Source organism: Hyperoodon ampullatus, assembly GCF_949752795.1.
Source record: "Hyperoodon ampullatus genome assembly, chromosome: 2".
Taxonomy (NCBI): domain Eukaryota; kingdom Metazoa; phylum Chordata; class Mammalia; order Artiodactyla; family Ziphiidae; genus Hyperoodon; species Hyperoodon ampullatus.
Window position 1 is genome coordinate 11,950,129 of NC_136915.1, and position 25,873 is coordinate 11,976,001.

Sequence of the window (25,873 nt, forward strand, 5' to 3'; positions counted from 1 at the left end):
CACCACTGGTTCTTATAATTGTCTTCAAAGCAGAAAGTTTGAAGATCCAGATGCAAACACGCAGACTCTCATTTCTTCCTTAGACTTTAGTGTGTAGAATGTCTCTATGGAAGATGAACGTGGTAGGCAAGCAAAGAGCTTTTTACATGTAACTTTGACTATTTGCAAATCTTGCCTTCAATGCTAACTTTAGAATCCTGACTCTATAGGATAAGATTTCTCAGTATTTGCATGATGTGCCTGTTTCTGTGAGTCAAGGTAAAACCTCAAAGCTTTCATCTCAGGTGGCAACTCAGAGATTCCCAGAGGCTACCCGATAGCTAGGTCTGCATGGGGGTGGGGTGAGAACAGATCTTGAGGTTCCAAGGAAAAGGCACAATAAGTAATACCTGGTACGTAGTACCATACCCAGTTTGGAGCTGGTGAAAGGCACTGCATGAGCTTTGGGATCAGACAGACCAGGTTCCAATTCCAGAGCTTTCTTTTATTGTAACTTATTTGGCCTCCATTTCCCCATCTGTGAAATGGGGATGACAAAATCGTTTTCCGAGAAGTGGGAGGCTGGTTTTAGTTGTGCTCTTCTGCCTCTGCCCGAGGTCGGCTGCCTGGCCAAGCCCTCTGCATTCGTTTCTCCCAAGCAGAGTGTCTTCCCAGGCATGTGCTATAGCTGTTTTATGTGGGGTGTGTGTGTGTGTGTGTGTGTGTGTGTGTGTGTGTGTTGGGGATGGGAAAGGGATGCAGAGCTGGTGCTAAGTAGAAGGAATCTGCAAAGACAGCACCTGCTTGGCTCTTGTACCTCCTGAAGTGCATTTGGATGATTTATGTCCCCGTTTCCCCTTCCTCGTTGACCTCGGAATGAGGTCCCTTCTCCTCTAGACTGTGCTGGCCAATAGCACAAGGGCTCGTCACCACCAAGGGTACTGCTCTTGTGAACATTTGAGATGCCTTTTTTTTAATGACATACATCATGTGTGTTAATTTTAGAAAAATAAATAGATGACATTGAAAAGAAAAAATAAAAAGAGAGGAGAGGAAATGCTACCTTGAGAAAGCAGTGTTAATATTTTCATGTATGTTTTCCCAGTCATTTCTATATATGGCCTAGAAATCAATCAATCAATCATTTTATAGTGAATTTATACTATGCACTTTTTTAAAATTTTTAAATACTTATTATTTTCCCATTCTAATAAATCAGCTCTCTTATCATTCGTCTTAAAAGCTACATACTATCTCCTGTATGTACCCAGTGTTATAAAGTGGTCTGCTGTTCTAAACAACACTTGGGTGGTTTCCTCTTTTTTTTTTTTCTTCCACTGTTACTGACAATTCTGTGAAGAGCATCGTTGAAACTACAGATTTACTTATTTCTCCAGTCATTGTCCTTAAGGTACATTCCTAAAGTGGGAATTGCTGGGTCAAAAGAAGGCACATCCATCCGTATGCCCTTAATGCCTGTTGCCAAGCCACCCTCGGGCAAGACAGCTCCGTTTGCCCCTCCACACCAGTCGGGGCAGTTGTGTCTTTGAGATGCAACCTGCACAAAAGCCCTAAGATGGACCCGAACTCACTGGCTCGGCCCCCTCCACCCTCACCGGTCACAGCGTGAAAACATCCCAATTCCTGCACCCTAAGTACCCAGACTCTACAAAGCTGGGTTTCCCCTGCAGTGAAGTTTGCTGGCTTTTGAAGAGGAATTTAGACGCTCTATTCCTCAGAACTCATGAGAGGGGTGAACTGGGAATGACTGCAGGATCCCCTGCTCCCATCACACAAATGGTCTCGCCTCTCAGAATTCAGAGGTGTGATTGGGTTATACAGCAGGAAACACTCCTGGGCGTGAACACAGGTACTTGGGACACCCAGCCAAGCCCCCATGGCCTTGTCCTTTTTCTCCACAGTGCTCAGTGCTGAAAGAAGAGTTACAGAAGGAAGATGCCCAGAAGGAGAAGTGGGAAGCCCAAGAGAAAGAGTTAAAACTCTGCAAAACCGTGCGTTGAACCTCCTGACCCCTAGGTGTCGACTGAAAGCCTAGATTGTGGCTTTGAGGGTTTTGGAGGGGTTCCTTGGCCCATTAGCTAGCACAAGCTCTGGGGCTTTCTGGGTGTTTGTCTGTTAATGTAGTCTCCTAATTCTTTGATTTGCTGGCCTCAAAGAGATGGGTGAAAAGACCATGGAAAACACACTCTCCCCAGATTTTCTGGGCAGTTGGCTCAAGGCCCCTCATCAGGTTTCCCCTGGGGAAAGGGACGGGAGGTGGCCACCGTATGCTGCTAGAAATTCACCGTGGTCCCTACCCCTGGACTTGTGATGCCCAGACTTTCATGATCCACTGTCACAAGTTTTATCACAGCCCTGAACACTGTTATTAACACAACTCTTCTTGAAGTATTTTTGCTTAAATACATTCAATTTTACAACAATTCATAAAAACAAAATAAAAAGCAAATGTATCACTGGCCTTGTATGGAAGTTGAACATAAAAATGAATATAATGAAAAGATGACCACTAAATGTAAATGTTCAGCCCCTGTACCGGCCCGAACCCTCGTGCACATCACCAGGCATACGTTTTCCATCCGTTGGGAAGGACGGTGCCTGGGACGGGGGCAGGAGACGTGTGCTCTTCTCTCTGTCAGGAGCACACTTCTCTGCCTCAAATGAGAAAAAAGAAAAATGTCATTGTTCTTTTCTTCCAAACTGTGCCCATTGTGTCTTCCAAACAGCCCTTATTTAGATTGAACTCAAAAATATACCCCAAGGAAAGAGACTCTAATGAGTGGATAGGTATCTTGTACTGTTTAATCCAGGATCCATGCTGATCTTCAAAAGAAACTCAAATTTTCCCCCACCCAGCCCTTTCATTGCATCCGTTGAAAGAAAGTCTACTTTGCCTCAAAGATGTGGAATTGTCCCCCAAGGGAAGGAGTTAAGCGAATCCCAGACTAGGTTTCTGCCTTAATGAACCGGATGAAATGAGTTGTGAAGTTGACGTCCCTGTTGTTGGAACTCTTTCAGCAAATCCATGACATGGAAGAAGAAATGAGGAAGCTCAGGGTGGAGCTGAAAAGGAGCAGGACCGAGCACAGCCTGATCTCTATGACGCTGCCGGAAAATAGCAAGGTATGTCCGGGACAGGTCGGCCTGGGAACCACTCTGGGGCAGGCACTCCACCTGCATCATCTCTGTTCATCCTCACAATGACCCCATGCGGTCTATACTGGTATAACCCCACTTTACAGTCGGGAAAACTGAGGCTCACAGAGGTGAAGGAAGTTATCCAAGTTCACTTGCATAAAGTAGTTGTGGCAGAACTTGAATCCAGGTCTGCCTGACTCCAAAGCTCCTGTGTGTAACCACTACCCGAGACTGCCTTCAGATCTTAATTGTGAAATTATCTAAGAAAGAATTGATCCATTAAATCAAGTTTGCCAATGATGTTCTTCCAACTTAAATTCTCATATTGATTTTTTTTGTCTTTTTTTCTATCATTGAGAATGTTTTTAAAAATCTCAACATGTTTGTCATTTGTGTGTTTCTTCTTTTAATATGAACGATTTTTGCTTTATATATTTTGAGGCTGTGTTACTAGGTGCATATAAATTTAGAATCCTAATACTTCCTGTAGAGCAAAACTTTAGATCATCATGAAATGTTCCTTTTCATCTCTAGTAGCGTTTCTCCCTTAACATCTTCTTTGTCATTTAGGTTCATCACTGGCTTTCTGTTGGTTAGAGTTTTCATACGTTCTCTGTCAATTTTTGTCTTAAGGTTTAGACATATGCCTTCCAAATAGCATATCATTTTTACAAAATCCAGTTTGACGATCTTTGACTTTTAGTCCATTTATATTATGTAATTACTCGTGTACTGGGGTTTAAATCTACCTTCTTGCTCAATACCAGTTGTACCATCTGTGCTATGTTCCTTTTTCTCTCCTTTCTTGCCTCCTTCTGAGTGGATGGTTTTCCCTCATTCCAGTTTCCCCCTCTATTAGCTTGGAAATATTTCACTTTTTTACTATTCTTTTAGTAATAGTAAGACAATAGCATTCATCCTTGACTCACCAAAATCACACATTAATTAAGTTTTTCACTCTTCTACTATTCTCTTTGTAGTCATCCTGAAGACTACAATATGCATTCTTTTTTTTTTTTTTCTTTTTTTTGCGGTACGCGGGCCTCTAACTGTTGTGGCCTCTCCCGTTGCAGAGCACAGGCTCCGGACGCACAGGCTCAGTGGCCATGGCTCATGGGGCCAGGCACTCCGCGGCATGTGGGATCCTCCCGGACAGGGACACGAACCCATGTCCCCTGCATCGGCAGGCGGACTCTCAACCACTGCGCCACCAGGGAAGCGCTGCATTCTTAACTTACCAAGAGGCAATAGTAGTTGATAATTATGCCCTTCTCCTTGACAGTGCAATAAGTTTCAAACACCTTAACTTCATTTACCCCCTCCAGATTTATAAGCCATTGCTGTCATTTTCTAAACTCTTCTTGATAGTTAAAACCCCACAAGACATTATTAGTGTTTTTCTATAGTCAGTATCATATCCACACATTACCCTTACTGTTGCTTGTCTTTTCTTCATCTCTGATCACCCACCTGGGTTCATTTTTCTTGTGTCTGAAGAATACACTTTAATGTTTTCCCTCATTGTGGCTCTGCTGATGACAAATTCTCAGATGTGCCCGTGTGTCTGTCTGGAGATGTATATTTAACCTTCATTCTTAAAACACATTTGACTGCGTATTGAATTCTACAATGGCAATTCTTTTCTTTCAGCACATTAGATATAGCATTAGATATGTCACTGTTGTCTTGTGGCTCCTATTATTTCTAGTTAGAAGTCATCTGTAAGCCTAACTGTTGTACCTTTGCATAATCTGTCTTTTTCTCCGGTTGCTTTTAAGATTGTCTTTTCCCTTGATTTCCAGCAGTTTTATTATGGTTTATCTAGGTGTGGATTCAGTTTTTTTACCTCGTTCAGAGTTCGTAGGGGCTTCTTGAATCCCTGGCTTGGTGTTTTGCCTTAGTTCAGGCGCTTGGGCTCTGTACCACACAGGCAGTGGGGAGCTACTAAGGCTTCTGAACAAGTGACTGATGCAATGACATTCGTGGACAGTAATAAGGGTGAAAATGATAGTTACAATTTCTCACGTACTAGGCGTTACCTTGAACTTTTCATCTCTTCATCTTCACAACAGCGCTGTGATCTAGAAATCATCCTCTCCATTTTACAGATGAGAAAGTCAAGGCTACTAGTTACTAGTAAAGTAACTAGCCCAATGGCACAGTCGGTTTTTTCTGACTCCAGGTTCGTCTGACTTCAGTGACCCTGGCGTAGCAAACAGCCACATGCTACTGTTTACACTGAAATTAATGAAAATTAAATAAAATTTTTAATTCAGTTCCTCCGTCACACCAGCCCCATTTCGAGTGCTCGATCCCCAGGTGTGGCTGGTGGCTGCCGTATTAGACAACACAGCCTCGCTCAGAGTACCTGTACTGTTGCAGAAATTTCTGTTGGACAGAGCTGCCTTACAGCAGGGTAACTCTCACAGTACCGTTAAGATTGCACTGGAAGAAACTAAACTCGAGGCGAGGAGGCCAGTTGTCACAGTCCAGCTTGCATGTGAGAGGGACTGGAGGACAGGCGTGAGACCCCCGAGTGTGAGAGAGGGAGCAGGGCGGCTGCTGAAGGTGACTCTGAGGCTTGGGGACGGGAACGGGGGCTGTTCATGCAGAGCACAGACAGGGGCAGAGTGCAAGGCTGGACTTCGCTTTTGCAGCACATGAAAAAGGCTGCTGACATAGAAGTCAGAGCATGTTTAGACCTGGGAGAAAACTAAGGCCCAGAGAGGTTAGATGACTTTTCCAAGGTAACGGAGCTGGGTAGAGGCTCTTCCACTGGACCACACTACTCAGAAGAAAGCTCTTAAGGGCTTTTCTGGGTCTTTTATTACATCCCTGTGATCCCCCTCTTCAGATCCCTAAAGAAACAGCCCGTGAATTTGTTTCAGCACAAAAACGTTCCATTTATTTACGAGAGTTTGCCTCATTTCCTGTTAGTGCCAGGGCCCAGGGCTCAGCAGGTGCATCCAAGAATTGAGCAGCTGCGGGGCCTACACTGGCCAGCCAAGGGTAGCGTGGAGCACTCCCAAGCTTACCGTGCGTTGACTGTTACCCTAGAAAGGGGGGAAAAGTAGGCAAGCTTCTCCACTTTAAATGCCTTCCTTTGCAGGCTGCAATTCTTAATAGACATTGCTTTAGCAAGCCTCCAGTGAGGTTACCACCAGTGAGTGTGCTCAAAGTGGTAACGACAGTTATGATAATAAACCCAATCATAACATTTCCAAGTACCCATCACGAGTTATTAGAACGAGACTGTACGGCGGACATTCCCGTCCACCTTTCATAGGTTACAGCAGTACTTAACACACTCACAGAGCCCTTAAGCACTATTCCAAACATTGAATCCCCACAATAACTCTATGCAGTGATACTAGTATCATCATCCCCATTTGACAGATGAGGACACTGAGTCACGGAGCAGTGAAATAAATTTCCGAGTGTCGTATGGCTTGTTAAGGACCGAGCTGGGATGAGAGTGTGCGGTAGAACATAGTTGAGCCCCGGGTGCAGAGCTCGGCCCTTTCCCGTAGGGGGCAACTCCCTGTGAGTTTGCCTCCACCCTGTGCATGCCTGTGACCCCTGCTGCTGGGCTGCAGCTGTCCCTACCCCTCAGGGACTCCCCCACTGCCATTAGCACCCCCCCAGAAGAGTTTCCCCAGAGGGCATGATGATCACATTAGCAGCAAGCCCACGCTTTCATCATTCTTTCAGGCGGAAGAGTGGCTTCGGGAGGATTCCAGAAGGAAATTGCTTCTGCTGCAAGAAATGAGGAACAGAGAACACCTCATTAAAGCCAACTTGGAAAGGGCAGTAGGTCAGGTAGGTGTGCTGCAGAGCCCCTTCACGGGCCCGAGCTCTCCACGGAATCCCGCACCCAAGCGGCCGGCAGGGATGAATGAGGAATAATACGGCCTGGCTTAGTTCACCCGCTTATCTCAGGGGCAGGGCTTTGTGCGGCTTCCGCGTCCCCGTGGATTTCACTAAAGAGGCTTTTCCTTCTGGGAAGCTGCCCACTCCAGTGTTTGCTGTTGCCTGAGACCCTGACTAAGCAGCCAGTCCCAGCTCAAGGCCCACCCCAGTGAACCAGCTGTGCGGTTCCCTCTTGGGAAGGGTTTGAGCTCTTGACCCCGGTGGTGTTTCTAGCACTTTCTCCTTCACAATTTTTGTCCTGACATTTACAGCGATCTTTCTTCCTCTGGGCCCCCAAACAGATGCTACAGTCAGTGTCCCCAGGGAAATGCCACATTTCTGTTTGTTTGTTTGTTTGTTTGTTTTGTTTGGCCGAACCGCGTGGCTTGCAGGATTTTAGTTCCCCAACCAGGGATGGAACCCGTGCCCCCTGCAGTGGCTGCGTGGAGTCTTAACCACTGGAGCACCAGGGAAGTCCTGCCACTTTTCTTCATAAAGTAAAACCCAGAATACCACAGCTTATGCCAGGTGGAGGTGGCCATTTCCCAGGGCTCTGACCCAAGATGGCCCAGTGGCCCTTCCTCTGACACGTGGCACAGACATGAGGGCCAGAACATGCAAACGAGCCTTCACCAAAGGCTAAGGGAGAGCAAAGGAGAACTCAAGACGGGGCACTGGCCCTCCAGAACACAGCCCACCGAGGGCAGCCCATCTTGGAACCCCTCCACAAGGCATCCTCTCCTGGCAGCCTCGGCTCCAGGGGGACCAAGAACGTTTTGCGTGTATGTGTTTGTGCTTTTCTTTTTCTGGGAGAGTGAGTCCACCTCGTCACTCATTGGATGCTCAGAAGGATCTGTAAACCACCAAAAAAGGTTAAGAACCACAATCCTCAAAGGAGCCCTCCGTCCCACCCAGCCCAGTTCCCAAAGCCCTTGCGTTTGGTAGCATCCAAGCCTGAACCATCAGTGTGACCGGAATGTGTCCCACGTGCTGAACTTCAGAGGCACCCACAAGTTAAATGACGATGCTGACCCTCAGGCAGGTTTGAAAGCCTCTTCAACCAACTTCCACACCATCACCCCCGGTGTCCTTTCTCCTGCAGGGTGCCGACCCCTTAGCAAGGCAGAGAGCCCGCCAGCCTGGGCTTCCCTCCGTGCACCTGGGCTACCCCTCACCTTGCTGGCACTCTGCACCCACGGCGCACACCCGCCTTGAGGGCATGATCTGCGCCACTTGCCGTGCGCCTGGTCATGGCTCTGGCCAGGGGTCATCCAGGAAGACCCTCAGAGACACTGAGATTCCTCCAGGTCTAGACTCGAGAGAGAAAGGACGAACGAGGCTTCTCTGCACTGCCTGGGCCTTCCTGCTTCACCCCCTTGTCTCCACAGCCCGCTCCCGGCCTGAGGTCCTGCCCTTCCCCAGGCCAGTGACCACAGGACTCAGCCCATCGTCCAGCAGGACCTGTCCCTCCCCACCCCCACCCCCCACCCAGCAGTCCCGTAGGGCGCCTCTGGTGATAACGTGGGCCATTGCCCACAGGGCCCTCTCTACATAACCTCTTCCTTGGGCGAGCTAGGACCCTCCCTTGGCCATGAAACCAGCAGACGACCCAGAGTCCCTCCAATCACCTGGCTGGTTTCCGGCAGGATGACTGCAGAGGTGTCCTTAGGAGAGTCATAATTCCTCTACTTGGCTTCCCAGAGCTCCCTGGTGTGCAGCAGACTCCTGTGTCTTGGGACCTGTTCACGTTCTCATTGATTCCGTGGCCCTTGTGGTCCTTCAGGGCTCTGTTTTATAGCCTTTCATGACCACATTTTGCCAGTGAGCCAAAAACCCAGGCCAAGGGCCATCACGTTGGTAAATTTCCAGAGAAACTTGGGCTTCTTTGCCGTTCAAGTCTCATGAGCCTGGGGCATCATGAACTCGTCATTCTAGAAGCCCTGATTTAATTTAACTGCGTTGTTTCATCATCCATAATATGAAGACACCAGCATCAGGGAGGCACTCAGTAAAAACTGGCTGAACTGAAGGAGAGGACTTTGCACATCTGACTTGACAGGTGTTTCTGTTATAAGCATTCGATGAACGTTTATTGAGTGCCTGCTGTGTGCCAGGCACGGCACCAGGCTCCGGGGACCTGGAGAGGAATACAGGAGACGTCGTCTTCAGGACACAAGGTCTAAGGCACAAAACGGCAGCAGGCAGCTCCTCCTTCTCTCCCCAGGCGCCCTTGCTGATGACACGAGTTACCCGGGCTGGCAGCCTCAGTGTTGATCTCACAGCCTGGTGCCAACGTAGCAATTACGGAAGAGCGCTTCTTGCCCTGGACTTCCCACTGGATAATTGGCAGCAAGTGGCTCTTCCGAGAGCCTGAGACATGTGTGTGCTGATCGTGTGCGTCGGCTAGGTTAGGCGGGCACACCTGAAAAGTCATTAAAACCTGCTGTCCCCCTCTCTTGTGTGGGCACTGCCCCTTCCGGTGAGAGGTGAAGGTGTTAATTGGACATAATGACCACTAAAGGCATGCAGAGCCTTCTCACCGATTTCTCCCAGACCCAGCGATGGAGGCGCCTCCCCCAGCCTTGCAGCTGCAGCTGCGCCACTCACCTCATCCCCTTCCCTTTCTTTGTGCTGCAGCTGGAGCTTTTCAGAGATCAGGTACTCAGGCCGCTTGCGGACGCGTGAAACCGTTCCAGGACTAACCCGTCTCCAATCAGCAGGCTCGTCTCTCTTCCCCACTTTCTCCTTCAGGGACCCGGCGCTCCAGACACTGGGAGCATATGTTCCTGTTTTTTGTTGGTGGCACATATTTTTCACACTGTTGCTACACCATAAAGATTTGTTTTGATTTTCTGGGATTTCCTGGCTTTTCAAGTAAAAGCCAGTTAAACTCCCTTGCAGTGTTTCTGTGAAAATCAAATTAAACCACCCAGGACTGTGTCTGGTCGGCAGACCCGCACGGTGAACCTCCGTTAGCCCCGCGAGGAAAGGGGCGGCCTCAGCATGGACGGTGCGTCCTCGCTCGCTCGTTCCTCCTGAAGTGGCAGATGGCAGTGAGGGTGGGCCTCTGGCTGTAACGATGCCTTATTATCCTTCCGTTTATCCTCTCCAACCCTGGGTGTCAGCGCGCGGGTCACAAGATCACACCGCGGGCTTCTCTCGGACGACCTCCTTTTTAGGAGCCCACAGCATCAGGCTCAGCGTGATGAATCCCTCCCAGAATGCAGAAGAATCTAGAACACACTCGTGGCCACATGACAGGCCTTTGGCTCTTAAAAAACCATCTGTGATCCTGGGAAACATGCCCCGGTGACAGAGCCAATATCCACCCTCCAGAGCCATCCCCAAAACACGCCAGGACCTCCCTGCGCCGAGCTTAAGCTGAAGCCCTCCAGGTCCCCTCCCCCCAGAGCCACCCTGCATTTTAATTAATTAATTAATTTATTTTTGCTGGGTTGGGTCTTCGTTTCTGTGCGAGGGCTTTCTCCAGTTGCGGCGAGCAGGGGCCACCCTTCATCGCGGTGCGCGGGCCTCTCACTATCGCGGCCTCTCTTGTTGCGGAGCACAGGCTCCAGGCGCGCAGGCTCAGTAGTTGTGGCTCACAGGCCCAGTTGCTCCACGGCATGTGGGATCTTCCCCGACCAGGGCTTGAACCCGCATCCCCTGCATCGGCAGGCAGACTCCCAACCACCGCGCCACCAGGGAAGCCCCACACTGCATTTTAAAACTTTTTTTTTTTCTTTTTCTCACCAGTTACTAGAGAAGAGCAACAGGGTCACAGAGGACAATATCAACGTTTGGCAGAAAATGCGGACCCTGCAGAAGGAGACCCAGCTGAGCAGCTGCAAACAGGAGGAAATCACCCAGAACATCAAGAAGCTGAAGACATCCTTAGACAGTTGCCAGGTGCCCCCTTCTCCATTCCTCAAATGTCCCCTGTGTCTCATTTTTGTGCTCCTTGTTCAGGAAATTGTCCAGCTCTGCTTTTAGTCCACCTTTTCCCTTGTTGGAGAAATCTGTTTGAGATCAGAAAACAAAGGACCTCCAGAAATGCCTCCCAGGTGAACTTGGTGTGGCCAAGGAGAAGCTGCCCGCCACACTCCAAGTACTGCCTTTGGGAGGCCCCAGACCCCGGGGAAAAAAAAACCAGCCCCGTGTTATTTCCAGAGAAACCAAAGAAACATTCTGCTCTTTATTTGCAGTTTTCTTTTCTGTCCCAGCAGTGGAAGGCTGCTCTTACCCTTATTGGACCAGAGGGTCTGGCAGAGCCCCCACTTCATGGCCCCCATGCAGGGATCCAGCTTATCACATCAGGCAGCTGCTTCTGCTTTCTCTGGAAATATGCAGCTACTATTTGGGGAGTCTGGGCAAATGTTGGCTTGTCAGCACTCTTTCAAATCAGGAAACCGCACTTTATGACCAGCTTGTGTGTGGATCTCAGCAGGAATTCTGTAACCAAATTTGCTTCCCCTTTCAGCCAAATCGTCCTTGGCAATTTGGCTTTGGAATTGCCTATACCTAAACAAAGGGTCTCTTTGACCATCCAGAGTCCCAATTAGAGTGCACGTGAAATAAAAGCTGCCTCCTTCCTTCCGCCCCCCAAAAAAGGGAAGTAGAGCTGGGCCGTCACAGGGCGGCCAACATACGGCTCTGCCTGCTTCACGGGCCCGTCAAGAACACTGCTCTGTGCGGGTCACAACCGTCAGGTGCTATTTCTGGCGATGGTGCCCGGGCTCCTCACGACCTCATCTCTTTCCAGGCGTGCATGACAATGTCTTGCTCTAGCAATGACCTGAAGAAGGAGGTCAACCTCCTGCAGCACCTGCAGGTCAGCCCACCTGTCTCAGGGCTCCAGAAGGTGGCGCTGGACATCTTGCGCCTGTCACTGTCCTGGCTGGAGGAAACGGAGCATCTCCTCCACGAGGTGGGGATCCAGTTCTCCAGCTCCGACAAAGGTGATTGAAACTCTTTTCTCACATAGTTACATGACTGAAATATTGTGTTGAATCTGATCACGATGGGACATCTGTTGAGGGAGGCTTCTTAGGTATGTGGCCAAGTGTTCCCTTCTCCAGACTTCACTTTGCTTCACCACTTGAGAAGCAGTGTTCCTGGAAAAAAGTACACAAGTGAGACGTGATTACTGGAGAAAAATGAGACGTGACAGTGGCAAAAGGAAAAATTGAAATTATGCTAAATCTTCTCTCTCAGAAGTAACCATATATATACTATATATAGAGAGAGACGAGACGTTTTTTAGAGCAGCTTTATGTTCATGGCAAAATTGAGAGGATGATACAGAGATTTCCCAGGTACCCCCTGTCCCCACTCATACACAGCCTCCCCCATTTATCAGCATCAGCACCAGAGAGGTACAGTTGTCAGGACTGATGAACCTACATTGACACATCCTAATCACCCAAAGTCCATGGTTTATATTAGGGTTCACTCTTTTTCATTTTAATTTTATTGGAGTGTAGTTGATTTACAATGCTGTGTAGGGGTCACTCTTGGTGGTGTGCATCCTATGGGTTTGGGCTTGGACAAATGTGTGATGACATGTATCCACCATTATAATATCATACAGAATCGTTTCACTGCCCTGGCCTTTCTCGCCTTCTGAGATGGCCCACGCTCTGTCTGTGGAGTGTGTTTCTCTCTAAATAAGTCCACGTCTTACCTATCACTTTGTCTCTCACTGAATTCTTTCTGCGATGAGACATCAACAACCTGAGCTTCATTAAGTCCTGAGACCAGCAGGTCCACCAATAATGAGGCCCACCCCGGGGAGGACCCAGAGGCCCTGTAAATCACGATGCTCCACCGGGAAGATGGTCCAGTCCTGAAGGTGCCTTTGATCCCAAATCTACTGCCCTAAGCAGAAGCCAGGGAGCACGGCGGGGGATGTGGTTCAGATCAGGCCATCTCTGAGCAGATTGGTGGATTCTGTGCACAAAGCCCTGGTATTAGGTCAACTCGATTTATGAGTTTCACTTCTCAGGTCACTCTGTAACTACATAGTAACAGAAAGTACAGAGAATTCATTAAAAGCCACCTGTGGAGTCCATAGAGGGGAAGTGGGGTGGGTGAAGTTACAGATCAGGGACGTGGTAATAAAGCAAAATGATGATAACCCATAAACCCAAATATCTAGAAACTGATATTCTAGAAATTGAGGAAAGTAAAGCTACAAGTTTAACAAAATAAAGAGAAGCAAAGTAGAAGCCAACTTCAAAGCCAGTCTATGCAATTCCTCCAGGGCAGCGCACGACTGTCTGATTGAAGCCTGGCCCTGCTGTTCTTCAGTGCCTTCCTATTAGTGCCTTAAATAATCAACATCTCCAGTAATCCCTCTGCAGTGTTCAGGAATTCAACTCGTCATGGGTAAACCTGTGGTTTGAGGACTTATGTTTTTAAGAAAACTTCTTTTCTTTTCAAAACTGGACATTTTTATTCCAAATAAAAGAACCTATCCCCCCCAAAAAAAGAATAGTTTCACTGCCCTGAAAATCCTCTGTGCTCCCTCCCAGCCCCCCCGCAGCCCCTGGCAACCACAGATCTTTTTACCGTCGCCATAGTTTTTGCCTTTTCCAGGATATCATGTAGTTGGAATCATACAACTTTACAGATTAGTTTCTTTTATTTAGTAATATGCATTTTCGTTTCCTCCAAGTCTTTTCATGGCTTGATCGCTCTTTTTTTCTTTTTTAGTGCCCAACAATATTCCATTATCCATTCACCTACTGAAGGACATCCTGGTGGCTTCCAAGTTTTGGCAGTTATGAATAAAGCTGCCATAAACGTCCACGTGCAGGGTTTTGTGTGGACATGTTTTCAACTCCTTTGAGTAAATACCAAGGGCGCGGTTGCTGAATCGTGTGGTTAGAGTACATTTAGGTTTTTTTTTTAATTACTTTATTTTATTTTATTTATTTTTGGCTGCGTTGGGTCTTCATTGCTGTGCACGGGCTTTCTCTAGTTGCCGCAAGCGGGGGCTACTCTTCCTTGTGGTGCACGGGCTTCTCATTGCAGTGGCTTCTCTTGTTGCGTTGCATGGGCTCTAGGTGCGCAGGCTTCAGTAGTTGTGGCACGCGGGCTCAGTAGTTGTGGCTCACGGGCTCTAGAGCACAGGCTCAGTAGTTGTGGCACACAGGCTTAGTTGCTCCGCGGCATGTGCGATCTTCCCAGACCAGGGCTTGAACCTGTGTCCCTTGCATTGGCAGGCGGATTCTTAACCACTACGCCACCAGGGAAGTCCGTAGAGTACGTTTAGTTTTTAAGAAAACCACAAAACTCTTTTCCAAAGTGGCTGTTTTGCATTCCCGCCAACAATGAATGAGAGTTCCTGTTGCTTCACATCCTCGCTAGTGTTTGGTATCGTCACTACTATCATATTTTGTGTGGAACTTCCAGGGCATTTTCCCATGGAAAGAGCTGTGTGATTCTAAGCAAGTTACTTCCCCTCTCTGTGCCTGTTTCTTTACCTGTAAAATGGGGATAATAGGGAATACTCACCCCTTAGGATTTTTGTGAGGATTAAAATGCATTGATATATGTAAAGTACTTAGAATAGTACCTGGCATAAAATAGGCACTACCTATACACATGTATTGATTTTTTAACTTTACAAAAGAATAATGTCATATTATACCCAATTTCCTTTAGTTTCATTCCTAACAGTACATCTGGAGCACCCTTCAATGTCAATACACACAGATCTACATCATCGCTGTCACTGATGGCAAGGAACCCCATTCTGAAGGATGTACCGTAATTTATTTAGCCAGTCCTCTATCATGGGCATTTAAGTTGCTTCCAGTTTTTCACACTTAATAGATGAGGCTGACGTAAATATTATTCACACATACCTGTTCATCTTATCTTTATCATCCTAGATGTGGAAGGATATGAACCACTTTCATTCAACAAAGATTTATCGCAGGCCTCCTAGATACCAGGCACAGTGCAGGATGGAAATATAATGGGGTCAGAAACAGGTAGAATCCAGGTTATGGGGTATATGGATGTTGGCTGTAAAATTCCTCCCTCTTCGCTGTACATTTGAAATCTTTCATAATAAAACATTGGGGAGCTAACAGGCACTCTCCCTGCGCTTGTAGATCTTAGGGTCTCAGGGAGGAATAGGGTGGGGCATTAACTGAAAAATCACTCACATGTAAAACTTTAATCATGACAGTTGCTTTGAAGAAGTGCAGGGCTCTGACCTGGTCAGGGACGGCAGGGCAACTGCAGGGTGCATAGGAGTTATTTGCCAAAGAGGGGAGGGGAGGGCATTCTGGGTGGAGGGAGCAGCGTGGTGGGATCGCAGGAAGCATGGAGAACTCAAGGGGCTTAAAGAAATGGAGGCGGAGGGCAGGGACTGGTGAAGGAGGTCCACAGGGGCTGTATCATGCTGTGGCCGGGGGCTTGCAGAGCCCTGGTAAGAAGCTCTGCTTTAACCTGAGAGCAGAGAGAAGCCCACGAAAGGTTTAAAGTAAGGATCTGATGGAACAGGCTTGCATTTGGAGACAGTCATCTTGGCCACGAGTGGAAAATGTACAGGAAGGTGGCCAGCACAGAAGCCCGGGAGAGCAGTTAGGAGGCTGTCACAAGACACAATGGTGGCCCTCACTGTGGCAATGGAGGGGACGGAGCAAGAGAGAAGATTCCAGGGACATTTAAGAGATGAATCAACAGGCCTCAGTGATGGAGTTAGATATGGCTAGAAGGGAAGTGATGGAGAGAAAGGGGGCTACAGATCTCCAGGTTTCTGGCTTGTGTTAAAAGTACAGATGTGGTTCCTTCACTAAAATCCAGAGTAAGGAATGCCACAGGAGGACCAGGTTTGAGAGGGAAGATGAGTGTGAGGTGCCTGTAGATATCCAAAGTGAGGTGCCAAGGATGCAGCTGTCACCCTGGATATCCAACCATATCAGTGATGTGGCCCCGGAACCCAGAAGAACATGTGCCCCATAGCGGGTGCTTAGTCAGATGGGATGGATGGACGGGTGGATGGATGGATGGTGATTAAAGCCATACGTGTGAATGGTATCACTAGGAAGAAAGTATTGAATGAGAAGGGAGAGCCCAGGGCCACACCTGGGAAACTCCAACATTTATCGTTGAATCTTCTTGCCAAAGCGCTCTCCAGAGAGGCTGCACAAACTTGACATTCTTGCAATAATGAATGAGAATAGAGGAGTGATTTTCAACTCTGGTGATTAAACAACCCCAGCCAGGATAGCTCTAAGGTAATCCAGAAGGTGGTGTGAATTTCTTTTAAACGTGTTCAAAAAGAAAGGCAAGCCTTCCCTGGTGGCACAGTGGTTGGGAGTCGGCGTGCTAATGCAGGGACTCCCTGTGTCTGCTTCTTGTAAGAACCCATGCGCCTATATTGGGTCCACCCAGCTAATCCAGGATAAGCCCGCATCTCAAGATCCTTACCTTCATCACATCTGCAAAGGTCCTTCTGCCCTGTTAGGTAATGTTCATAGGCTCTAAGAATTAGGACCCAGACATCTTTGGGGGGGAGGCATCATTCACCCAACCACATCTTCCATTCTGACACGCCATCCCCTCCAACTCTGCATACCCACGCGTGCCCACGCTCAGTGGGGCCTCAGCCATGCAGTGATCATTCCAGGTGAATGATGGCGCCTCCCCTGGGACCCTCACACATCCCCACTCCTCCAGCCATCCTTTCCACGCCACCTGGAGTCCCTGCCTGTTTCCTCCCAGGCACTTAGACCTTGTGTGTCACACTGAATGGCTTCATATCATCCCCTGCTCAGCTCACAGTGCTGCACACAGTAGACACTTAGTCGATAGGAGCTCTGCAGATGGTTTTTATTGTCCACCCACAAAAAGAAACTTGGATTTGAGCCCAACCGAAGCTGATCAACAATTTTAAAAACACAAGGTGGATGGCAACTCCCGTTTCCTTGATGGGAGGGCAGCGTCACCCTCACCCACCTGTCGGCCAGCTCTGTGAAGACATTATTCAGAGAGCAAAGGAAGTGAATTGAGTTGATACTTACCTTCTTCTTGCTTCTCTCTTTAAGGATTGTCTTTGTATCTGAAATACCTTCTGGAACATTATAAAAAAATTACAAGCCGGACCCAGGAACTTCAGGTAATCTTTGAACTTCAAAAGTTCATTTCAGCTCCTCCTTAGAATTTACCTAGCCCTAAGCATTTGAACTCTGTTTCTCCTCTGTTAGGTAGTCAGCACACATCCTCCAGAAGGTGAAATGATACCTCCATTTGCACACGAAATGCTTCAGACAGGGTGGCTGAGATCTCCCAGGAGGGCAAGGAGGCTTGTTTTCCTCTGTCAAAAACCAGAAAAAATGAAATGCCATCAGATCTTTACAATTGTTTATTAAATGCAGTGGAAGAAGTATAGCTAGCCACAGTATAGGCAGCAGAATTACCAAAAGTTACATAATGTCAACATTTTAGAGGCAAAATTATCCTTAGGGATTGTATCTCTCTGGTAGCTATTGCCGTATTAATACTGTATAATAAACAACCATAACACTTTTAGCAGTGTTCCACAGTTATTGTCTACTGATCACACATCTGGGGCCAGCCGCTAGGTGGGTCCACTGGTCTTGGATGGGCTTGCTCACGTGTCTGGGTGTTGGCTGGACCTTGGTCGATATAGGCTGGCCTCAGCTGGAGCAGCTGTGCTCTGTTCCACGTGTTCCACGTGTCTCTGATCCTCCAGCAGGGTGGCCTGGGCACGTTCTCATGGTGCTAGCAGAGGAAGCAGAAATCGGGAAGAGAAAGCAGGCCCAATCATGGAGTGCTTTTCAATCCCCTGCTTGTGTTATGTCAGCCAACATCCCATTGGCCAGAGCAAGTCACATGACTGAGTTCAGCGTCAGGGGGCAGGATATGGGTGGGCACTGCAAGTTACAGAGCCAAAGATATGAAGAGAGGAAGGGTGAAATATTGGGACCACCATTACGATCAACCCCAAAGACCATCTAGTCCAGGGGTCAGCAAACTTCTTCTGTAAAGGGCCAGATGGTAAATATTTTAGGCTTTGCAGGACATACAGCCTCTGCCACACTTATCTGACCAGCTGTTGTAGAGCAAAGGCAGCCATCGACATACGTAAATGAATGGGCGTGACAGGCATGCACTGTTCCAATAAAATTTTATTTATAAAAATGGGCAGTGGCCCATATTTGGCCTGCAGACAGTAGTTTGCCAACCCCTGATTTCGTCCATTCTCCTTATTTTACAGAGATGGACAATGACATTCAGAAGCTAGGTGACTGTTTCAACGTCACACAGCTAGTTGGTGGAAGCATCAAGACAAAAGCTCAGGCCTTCTAGCCCTAGCTCACTGCTTTTTCTCTTACACTCAGCAAATAATAACAAATAAGTCTAACTACCATTTACTGAGCACCTACTATGTGCTAAACACTGTGCTAAAAGCTTTCCATCATTATCTCATTCTTACAACTCTAAGAGGTAGATACTAGGATTAACCTCATTTTCTATACGAAGAAGTGTCTAGAAAGAACTAGAGCTGAGATTCCATCTAGATCTGGAGTCTGAGCTCTTAACCACGATGCTCTACTACTTCGCTATTAGTTACTAAGCTAAGCATCATTTTTCTGTGTTTTGAAGAAAGCTTCGTGAACCTTTTTCCTGCCCCCAATGGTAGTGGAAATGACTCCTGCGTTAGTCCTGTCCCCCATCAGGTGCAGTTCCCCTTCCCCTCATTTCAGATGAAGATCAACAGTTCTCGGGAAACTCAGCAGTATTTGCTGCAAGAACAGTTACGGCAGCATCTGGCAGAGAAGGAGAAGCTGACCGAGGAAAGGCTACAGCAAGAGGAGAAGCTGAAAGCCAGAGTCAAGCGGCTAATGGAAGAGAAATCGTTAAGGCGGTCCCCATCCTTCTCTTTACTACTGGAAACTGATGAAATGGGCTTTGCTATGAGAAACAGAGGGCGCGTACTTAGATGGAGAAATCTCAGCAACTCCTTGTTGGGAACTAAATTAATTAAAGAGGGTGAATGATGTAGGAGGAATTAACATGAAGCTTGAATCCTAAAACTCAGAGATCAACTTGAAGATCAACTTGAAGAGGCAAGCTTATTGAAATGTCTAGAAATGGTACTTTGTTTATATACCGCAGCTGATTTTATTGATACAAATCCCAGTCGTTACTGCGGGTCCTGGTTTGTGTCTAAGTGTGTGCAAGACCAACCAATAGTATTTCAGTCTCTTGCTTTCTGTTCATGCATATCAGGGGAAACACATGGCCAAAACTGCTACTTACTTTTCCAGAAACCAGCCAATTAGAAGATACTTTACAGTGGCGCCTCTCAACTCAAAGGTGTCCACGGATCATATGGGGATGTTGTTGAAATGCAGATTCTGACTCAGCAGGTCTCGGGTGGGGGGAGCCTGGGATTCTGCATTTCTGACCAGCTCCCAGCTGGTACCGATAGCACAGCTCTGCAGACTACATTTTCAGCCACAAAGTCTTAGAAGAAAGTTTTCCCCACGTTGGCTGATAAGAACCACCTGGGGCTTCCCTTGTGGCGCAGTGGTTGAGAGTCGGCCTGCCGATGCAGGGGACACGGGTTCGTGCCCCGGTCCGGGAAGATCCCACATGCCGTGGAGCGGCTGGGCCCGTGAGCCATGGCCGCTGAGCCTGCGCGTCCAGAGCCTGTGCTCCGCAACGGGAGAGGCCACAAGAGTGAGAGGCCCGCGTACCGCCAAAAAAAAAAAAAAAAAAAAAATGCCCCTCCAGGGACTTCCCTGGCGGTCCAGTGGTTAAGACTCGGCGCTTCCGCTGCAGGGGGCGCGGTTTCGATCCCCGGTCAGGGAACTAAGGTCCCGCATGCCGCATGGTGCAGGCCAAAAAAAAAAAAGCCCTTGCAGGAGCAAATTTGATGTGATTGTTCAGAGATGACACCAGAATGACAAGTGGAAACCCAAGCTTAGAAGAAGATTAGAAGAAAAAAAGAAATAAAACATGGGGAGGGAACATAGGGGGGATCTCTTATTTATAGTGATGCTAAGTAGGTAGGAAAGTTGGAAATCTTCCTAGATGTGACTTTGTATTCGAAATGAAATTTTTAAATTCCTTCTCTGCTGAAGCCCCGTAATGATATTTTCCAAGGTACTAAGTAAGTGACAGGGTTTCTGCTAATCCATGATTTGTTCATGTTTCTTCAAATACAAGAGAGGGAGATTGTGATCACTGATAAAGCTGCTGTCCTCACCATTCTGACCACAGGAGCAGTCCTTCAGTGATCTAGGGGCCAAGTGCAAAGGGTCCCGACGTGAGGAAGTCATTCAGCATCAGAAAAAGGCCTTATCTGAGCTTCGTGCGCGAATTAAAGAACTTGAGAAGGCCTGCTTGTCAAGTAAGTTTCCTCCTGCCTACTCACCCCCTCTGTGCTGAGAACCGTGGACCCCAGCATTGAGGGTTCACTTTAGGGACTAACCAATTTGCCAGGACCACCATCTTCTATCCCCATCATTTCATAACTAAAAAAACATAGTTATAAAAAAAAGATGGGCAGGAACAAAAAATAGATGGGTAGGCATGAGCTCAGAGTCAAGAGCAGGCCTTGATATTAAATAAACAGGATTTCATGAAACACTCAGAACCTTGTCCTTCTTTTTCTTATTTCACTGTGGCCCAGTGGAAACTTTTTCATAGACGTGTGCTGTGCAAGGACCAACCTTGGGGAACTTCCCAGGATAAATACCCTGTTTAGAGGGAATAGGGCTTTCAAGAAACCCAGCTTGCTGCTGGGTGGAGCACTGGGCTAGGACACAGAAGCCTGGGTTCAAGTCCATCCTCACACCTGTGGCCGAAGGTTCACCCTCAGTGCCCCAGCCCTGGGAGGCTGCAGCCTCATATTAGCTGTGTGGCCTTGGACAAGTCATTTCACCTCTCTGGGCCTTGATGCCTCACCTGCCAAGGGAGGATGGTGAGCTAATTAGTACTGGCCTGTGGTAAGTGTCCAGTAAATAGCAGCTGTGACTTTTACATGCAGTAACTTCTTCCTGAGCCTTTCTTTTGAGTGTAAATTATTTCTTTTATAGATCATAAGGACCACATGGATGGATCATTTCTAGACTTAAAGACCCTCGGGATGGAAAGAAATGTTCGGAAAATATTGGATGCAAAACCTGACTTGCCAACTTTTTCAAGAGTAGAGATCCGAACGGTAACCAAAGAAACTTTGTCTCTGCATTGACTGACACGTGGGGAGGGTGGACATGAGGACAGACACTAGCCGTGTGCCCTGGCACCACTGTATATATTATTTGTTCGAGGCCAAGTCCTCCCTGATGGGCTGGCACCTGTATGGACTGGTCGGTGCCTGGCCGTACCAGCGATCCAATGTTTGAATAGAAAGGCGGCTTCCCATCATGTACAGCATGATATAGCATTGCACTGATGCTGGCCAGGTCAATCTCTGGGCCCTCCTTTTCACATCACAGGTTATATTCTGCAGAAAATATTCAACAAGCTGATGTACAATATTATGTCATGAGCTTGCCTAACATTTGCTTTTTGCTATAAACTGAAAAACATGAACACATAAAGGGCAGCAGAAGGGAGCCATGATGATTAAGAAGACACAAGTTCTAGAATCAGAGACACGTGTCCTAATCCCAGCTCTGCAAGCTCTGTGACCTTGGGCAGCCTCCTAACCTTTCTGGGACTTCATATTCCAGCTGTAAAATGATGATTGAAAAATTAAAGGAGATCATTATGTAAAGTGCTTATCCCTGTGCCTAGCTCATAGCGAGCATTTTAATAGATGGTAGTTATTATTATCAAACAGTATTTAAATAGTATTATCCAAGAAAACCTTCCTTTCTTAGGGAGCATAGTTTGTATTTGCCAGGATTTTCAGAAGTAATTTGATTGTTAGGTTGAAGGTGCCCTGTATCCTAAATGGATGTTTGATCGGGTGTTTGACTGACACATGACAATGGACAGCTCTGTTCAGCTTGGCTTGCTGCGGGAGCTGGTCTAAACCAGCTTTTGGAAAACATAATAAAGCCATCCTATCTGTACCAGCATTTTCCCCTACAATTTTTCTAGACATTTGCTCACACATCTAGAGATGTGAGTCTTCAGAAACGTGTTGGTCTTCCTGATAAAATCGAACCTTCCTTCTCTGAGGCTGGGAGTAGAGGGACCGTCTCCAGGTGGGGAGCTCAGCTGAATCTCACGTCCTCATGATCCTGCTTCCAAGACCTTCTCCTTGGCAACAAGTCCCCATCCCACCACTGACACCACAGAGCAGGAAACCTCCCAACTCTCAATCCTCCAAGGTTGGCAGTAATTAAAGGAAAGAGCAGGAGGAAGAATAGCTGACATCTGTGAACTGCTTACTGTGTGCCAGGCATTGAGCTCAGCCGGCTCCATGCCTTATCTCTTTTAACCATCATAGCAGCCTTGTGTCATAGTTACTATTATTGTCCCCGTTTAACAGATAAGAAAAATTAAGGCTTCAGGAGGTCAAGTACCTCACCCAAGGTCACAGAATAATGATTGAAGACACACCAGGGGTGTGTCCCTGGTGGTGTGTCTGCTAGCCTGCAGAGACTGGGTGGGGACTGTGTGCTTGGATCCTGCAGCCCAGGCTCTTCCTTAGTGACCCTCCCCTCAGGAAAAGAGGGGGTGTCTGGAGAGGTACAGAGGATGCAGCTCAGGGTAGCTGAAGACACTGAGCAGCATCTCAGGTTCTTTTTGCAGCAGATCTGCCCGGTTTATTGTCATCTTCAGATACCCTCTTTTATTCTCATCTCCATAGGTACATAGACAAATATGTCCACTCTTGTATATCACAGTCACTTTGGGGGCCTTTATATTTTTGTAGTTGTTTTTTTTTTAAATCTCAGAGGTTTTCAGGGTAGTGCCAACAAATACTAGGTGTAAGAGATGCTCATGGCAAGCACTAAAAGCCAATTTATTTTTTAAGGAGCCTTATTATGGTTATTTGTAGTCGTTCAGATCAGGTCCCCTATTCAGTCTGGTGGCCTTTCCATGCAGTCAGTTGGGCTTCCAGCAGCCACCTGGCATGTTGAGGTCTTAGGGAGATGCAGCTGCAAACACCATCTGCATTGTCTCTGGAAAGGGTCTGAAGTGATGCCCACCCACCAGGTTCCAGAGCTACATGAAGTTTGGGCCAAATTTTGTGAGGGTATGGTTTCTGCAGCACAGAAATGAGATTCCTTTAATAAAAAGGAGGGAGGCTATTTTCCACTTAACCTTCATTCGTTCATTCAACAAACATGCCCACTATGCACCACTCGGTGCCAGGTGCCATGCTGGGCACAAGGAGGGAGATAGTGAGCAAAAGCCGCATGGTCCCCATTTTTCTGGAGCTTGTCTTCTCAACATCAGCGCTACTGATTTTTTGAGCCAGGTAACTCTTTGTTTGGGAGACTGCCCTATGCATCGTGGGGTGTTTAGCAGCATCCTTGTCCTCTACCCACTAGAGGCCAGCAGCAATTATGACAACCACAAATGTGTCCAGGCATTGCTAAATGTCCTGGAGGGGGTAGGGTGGACAGAGTCACCCCCGGTTGAGAACCACTGGCCTAAAGGGAAGATAGACGAGACGGTGGCCAAAGAACGGCACAAGTGATGCATCATTTCAAAGGCAGTCGTGCTCTGAAGGGGTAGGAACACAGTCATAAAGAAAGCAGTTCACAGAGTCAGACTGGATTTAAAACCAACTCTCTTGGCGTGGACATATATACACACACACGCTACCAAAGTTAAAATAGATAGCTAGTGGGAAGCAGCTGCATCTCACAGGGAGAGCAGGTCGGTGCTGTGTGTCTACCTAGAGGGGTGGGATAGGGAGGGTGGGAGGGAGACGCAAGAGGCAGGGGATATGGGGATATATGGATACGTATAGCTGATTCACTTTTTGATACAGCAGAAACTAACATACCATTGTATAGCAATTATACTCCAATAAAGATGTTAAAAAAAATCAACTCTCTCAAATTATTCTTTCCAGTTCTTCCATTATTCTTTGGGTTATTCTTCTGGATGTAGAAAATCGTAATGGAATGCCAAGTGAGTTTTTTTCTTTTGTTTTATTTCAGCCTCAAAATGGCCTTTCCAGCCCAGGGTCCATCATGGCCACTGAGAAGTTAGGGAAAACGGATGTGGCTGAGGCTTTAGATCTGAGTGAAAAGCTGGTAGGTATACCCAGCATCAGTCCCCTCCTGTCCAAACCTGTGTGCCCTGCAGATAGTTTACACATCAACGCCACATACATGTTTAGTTTTTACAGTAGCTCCACGAGACCCATCTCCTATCCCAGCATGGGCTGGAAATTGCAGAGCCCAATTCCTTGGAAGACTGGGTACTAAGAATGAATGTTTATGTCTGTTGTCATTCCCCCTCCCCGCCTCCCCCCAATTCTCAAAAAGGCACAGTGTAAATGGATGCGGGGGAAAATGACAGTCCTACTAAAAGCCCCAAATGCACTCATTTGCAAAGCATGTGTTTCTTCTCTGCAACTGCAGAAAATGAATGAAACACAATTAGACGTTTGCCTCCTCAAAGTGGCCACCAGCGGTCTTGGGCCAGGCCTCTTACCTGTGAAACGCTTTCTCGTAGTACATGGATATGAGCAAAACCCTCGGGACTATGATGAACATCAAAGATATGTCAGGTCACGTGTCCATGAAACACCTCTCCCCAAAAGAGAGGGAGAGAGTCCACCAGCTTCGACAAAGAGACCTCTACCTGGTGTTTGATAAGATCACCCTACTCAAGAACCAGCTGCAGAGAAAAGAAGAGCTTTTGAGACGATACGAGAAGGACATTGAACAGCTCAAGTATGGCCCGAGTCCCCGGCAAAAGGCCCAGGCCTCCATTCTCCAGGCTAAACCTCGGTGCAGCTGCAGACCCGTAGGGACCAGGACAAGAGGACAGAGGCCTGGGTGTGGAGGGGGGAGGCGGGACGGTGACTCAGGGCCTGATGGACCCAAGTCTCTGGGCAAGAAAGCAGCAGTTAAAGTACCCTACTGTTAAGGAATAAGGTGCACCTTTTATAAATGTGTCTGATGTTTCACCATGTGTGTGCTTTTCATAATTCCATCCTATTTTCAGTGGTATCCGTTCCCCCACCCTCTCTGGGAAATTGGGAGGGGCTGGTAGCATAACCTGTGCCCCCTTCATGCTGCACGTCCACAGCCAATGGGCTATTTATTCTGCCCTCTAGTCTCCACATCTTCAGCCTTCCCCCCACTTGTAAGGAAACCGCGAAGCCAGGCATATATGGAAGTGTTCTGAGGATCTCCCAGGTCGGGAGCCTTGGTGGTGAGTGAGAAAGATGAGGAGAAAAGAGACTTTGTCTCTCCTGTGTGCTCAGGCAGAGCAAAGTGTCGGTTCAGATGTACCAGTCACAGGTGGCAAAGCTGAAGGACATCTCCAAAGAGGCCGAAGAAAAGGCGCTGCTGAAGGAGGCCCTGGCGCACATGGAAGAGAGGCTGCACCAGGAGAAGAGGGTCAGCAGGGCGATCAGGCAGCAGAAGGTGAGAGGTCCCTGCTCGGAGCAGAGCCTCTGAGGCTGCCCCTCAGCTCCCTTTAGAAACAGCCAACTGAGGTCCCAGTGGGATCCAGGCAGCACAGAATGCATTCGCTCATTGCAAAGGAAGGTGGCAGAATAGCTTTAGCATTACGCAGACTTAGGTTTAGACTCTTGTTCTGCCATTTACTGTGTGACTTCAGGCAGCTTTTTTTTTTTTACATCTTTATTGGAGTATAATTGCTTTACAGTGTGGTGTTCGTTTCTGCTGTATAA

General features: G+C 47.6%; 1 protein-coding gene across 1 annotated transcript in view; it reads left to right on the forward strand.

Annotated features, from left to right (window-relative positions):
• LOC307063662 (forkhead-associated domain-containing protein 1-like) overlaps positions 1 to 25,873 on the forward strand; it is a gene marked incomplete at both ends in the record, with an annotated part of 101,566 nt that overhangs the window by 64,919 nt on the left and 10,774 nt on the right. Inside the window, 15 exon segments of the mRNA XM_079719895.1 lie at positions 1,902 to 1,991; positions 3,019 to 3,123; positions 6,850 to 6,957; positions 9,685 to 9,709; positions 9,712 to 9,746; positions 9,750 to 9,767; positions 10,801 to 10,953; positions 11,807 to 12,002; positions 17,109 to 17,179; positions 18,792 to 19,019; positions 20,314 to 20,443; positions 21,132 to 21,256; positions 24,165 to 24,260; positions 24,685 to 24,905; positions 25,442 to 25,604. Coding sequence (XP_079576021.1) covers positions 1,902 to 1,991; positions 3,019 to 3,123; positions 6,850 to 6,957; positions 9,685 to 9,709; positions 9,712 to 9,746; positions 9,750 to 9,767; positions 10,801 to 10,953; positions 11,807 to 12,002; positions 17,109 to 17,179; positions 18,792 to 19,019; positions 20,314 to 20,443; positions 21,132 to 21,256; positions 24,165 to 24,260; positions 24,685 to 24,905; positions 25,442 to 25,604 — 1,764 coding nt within the window.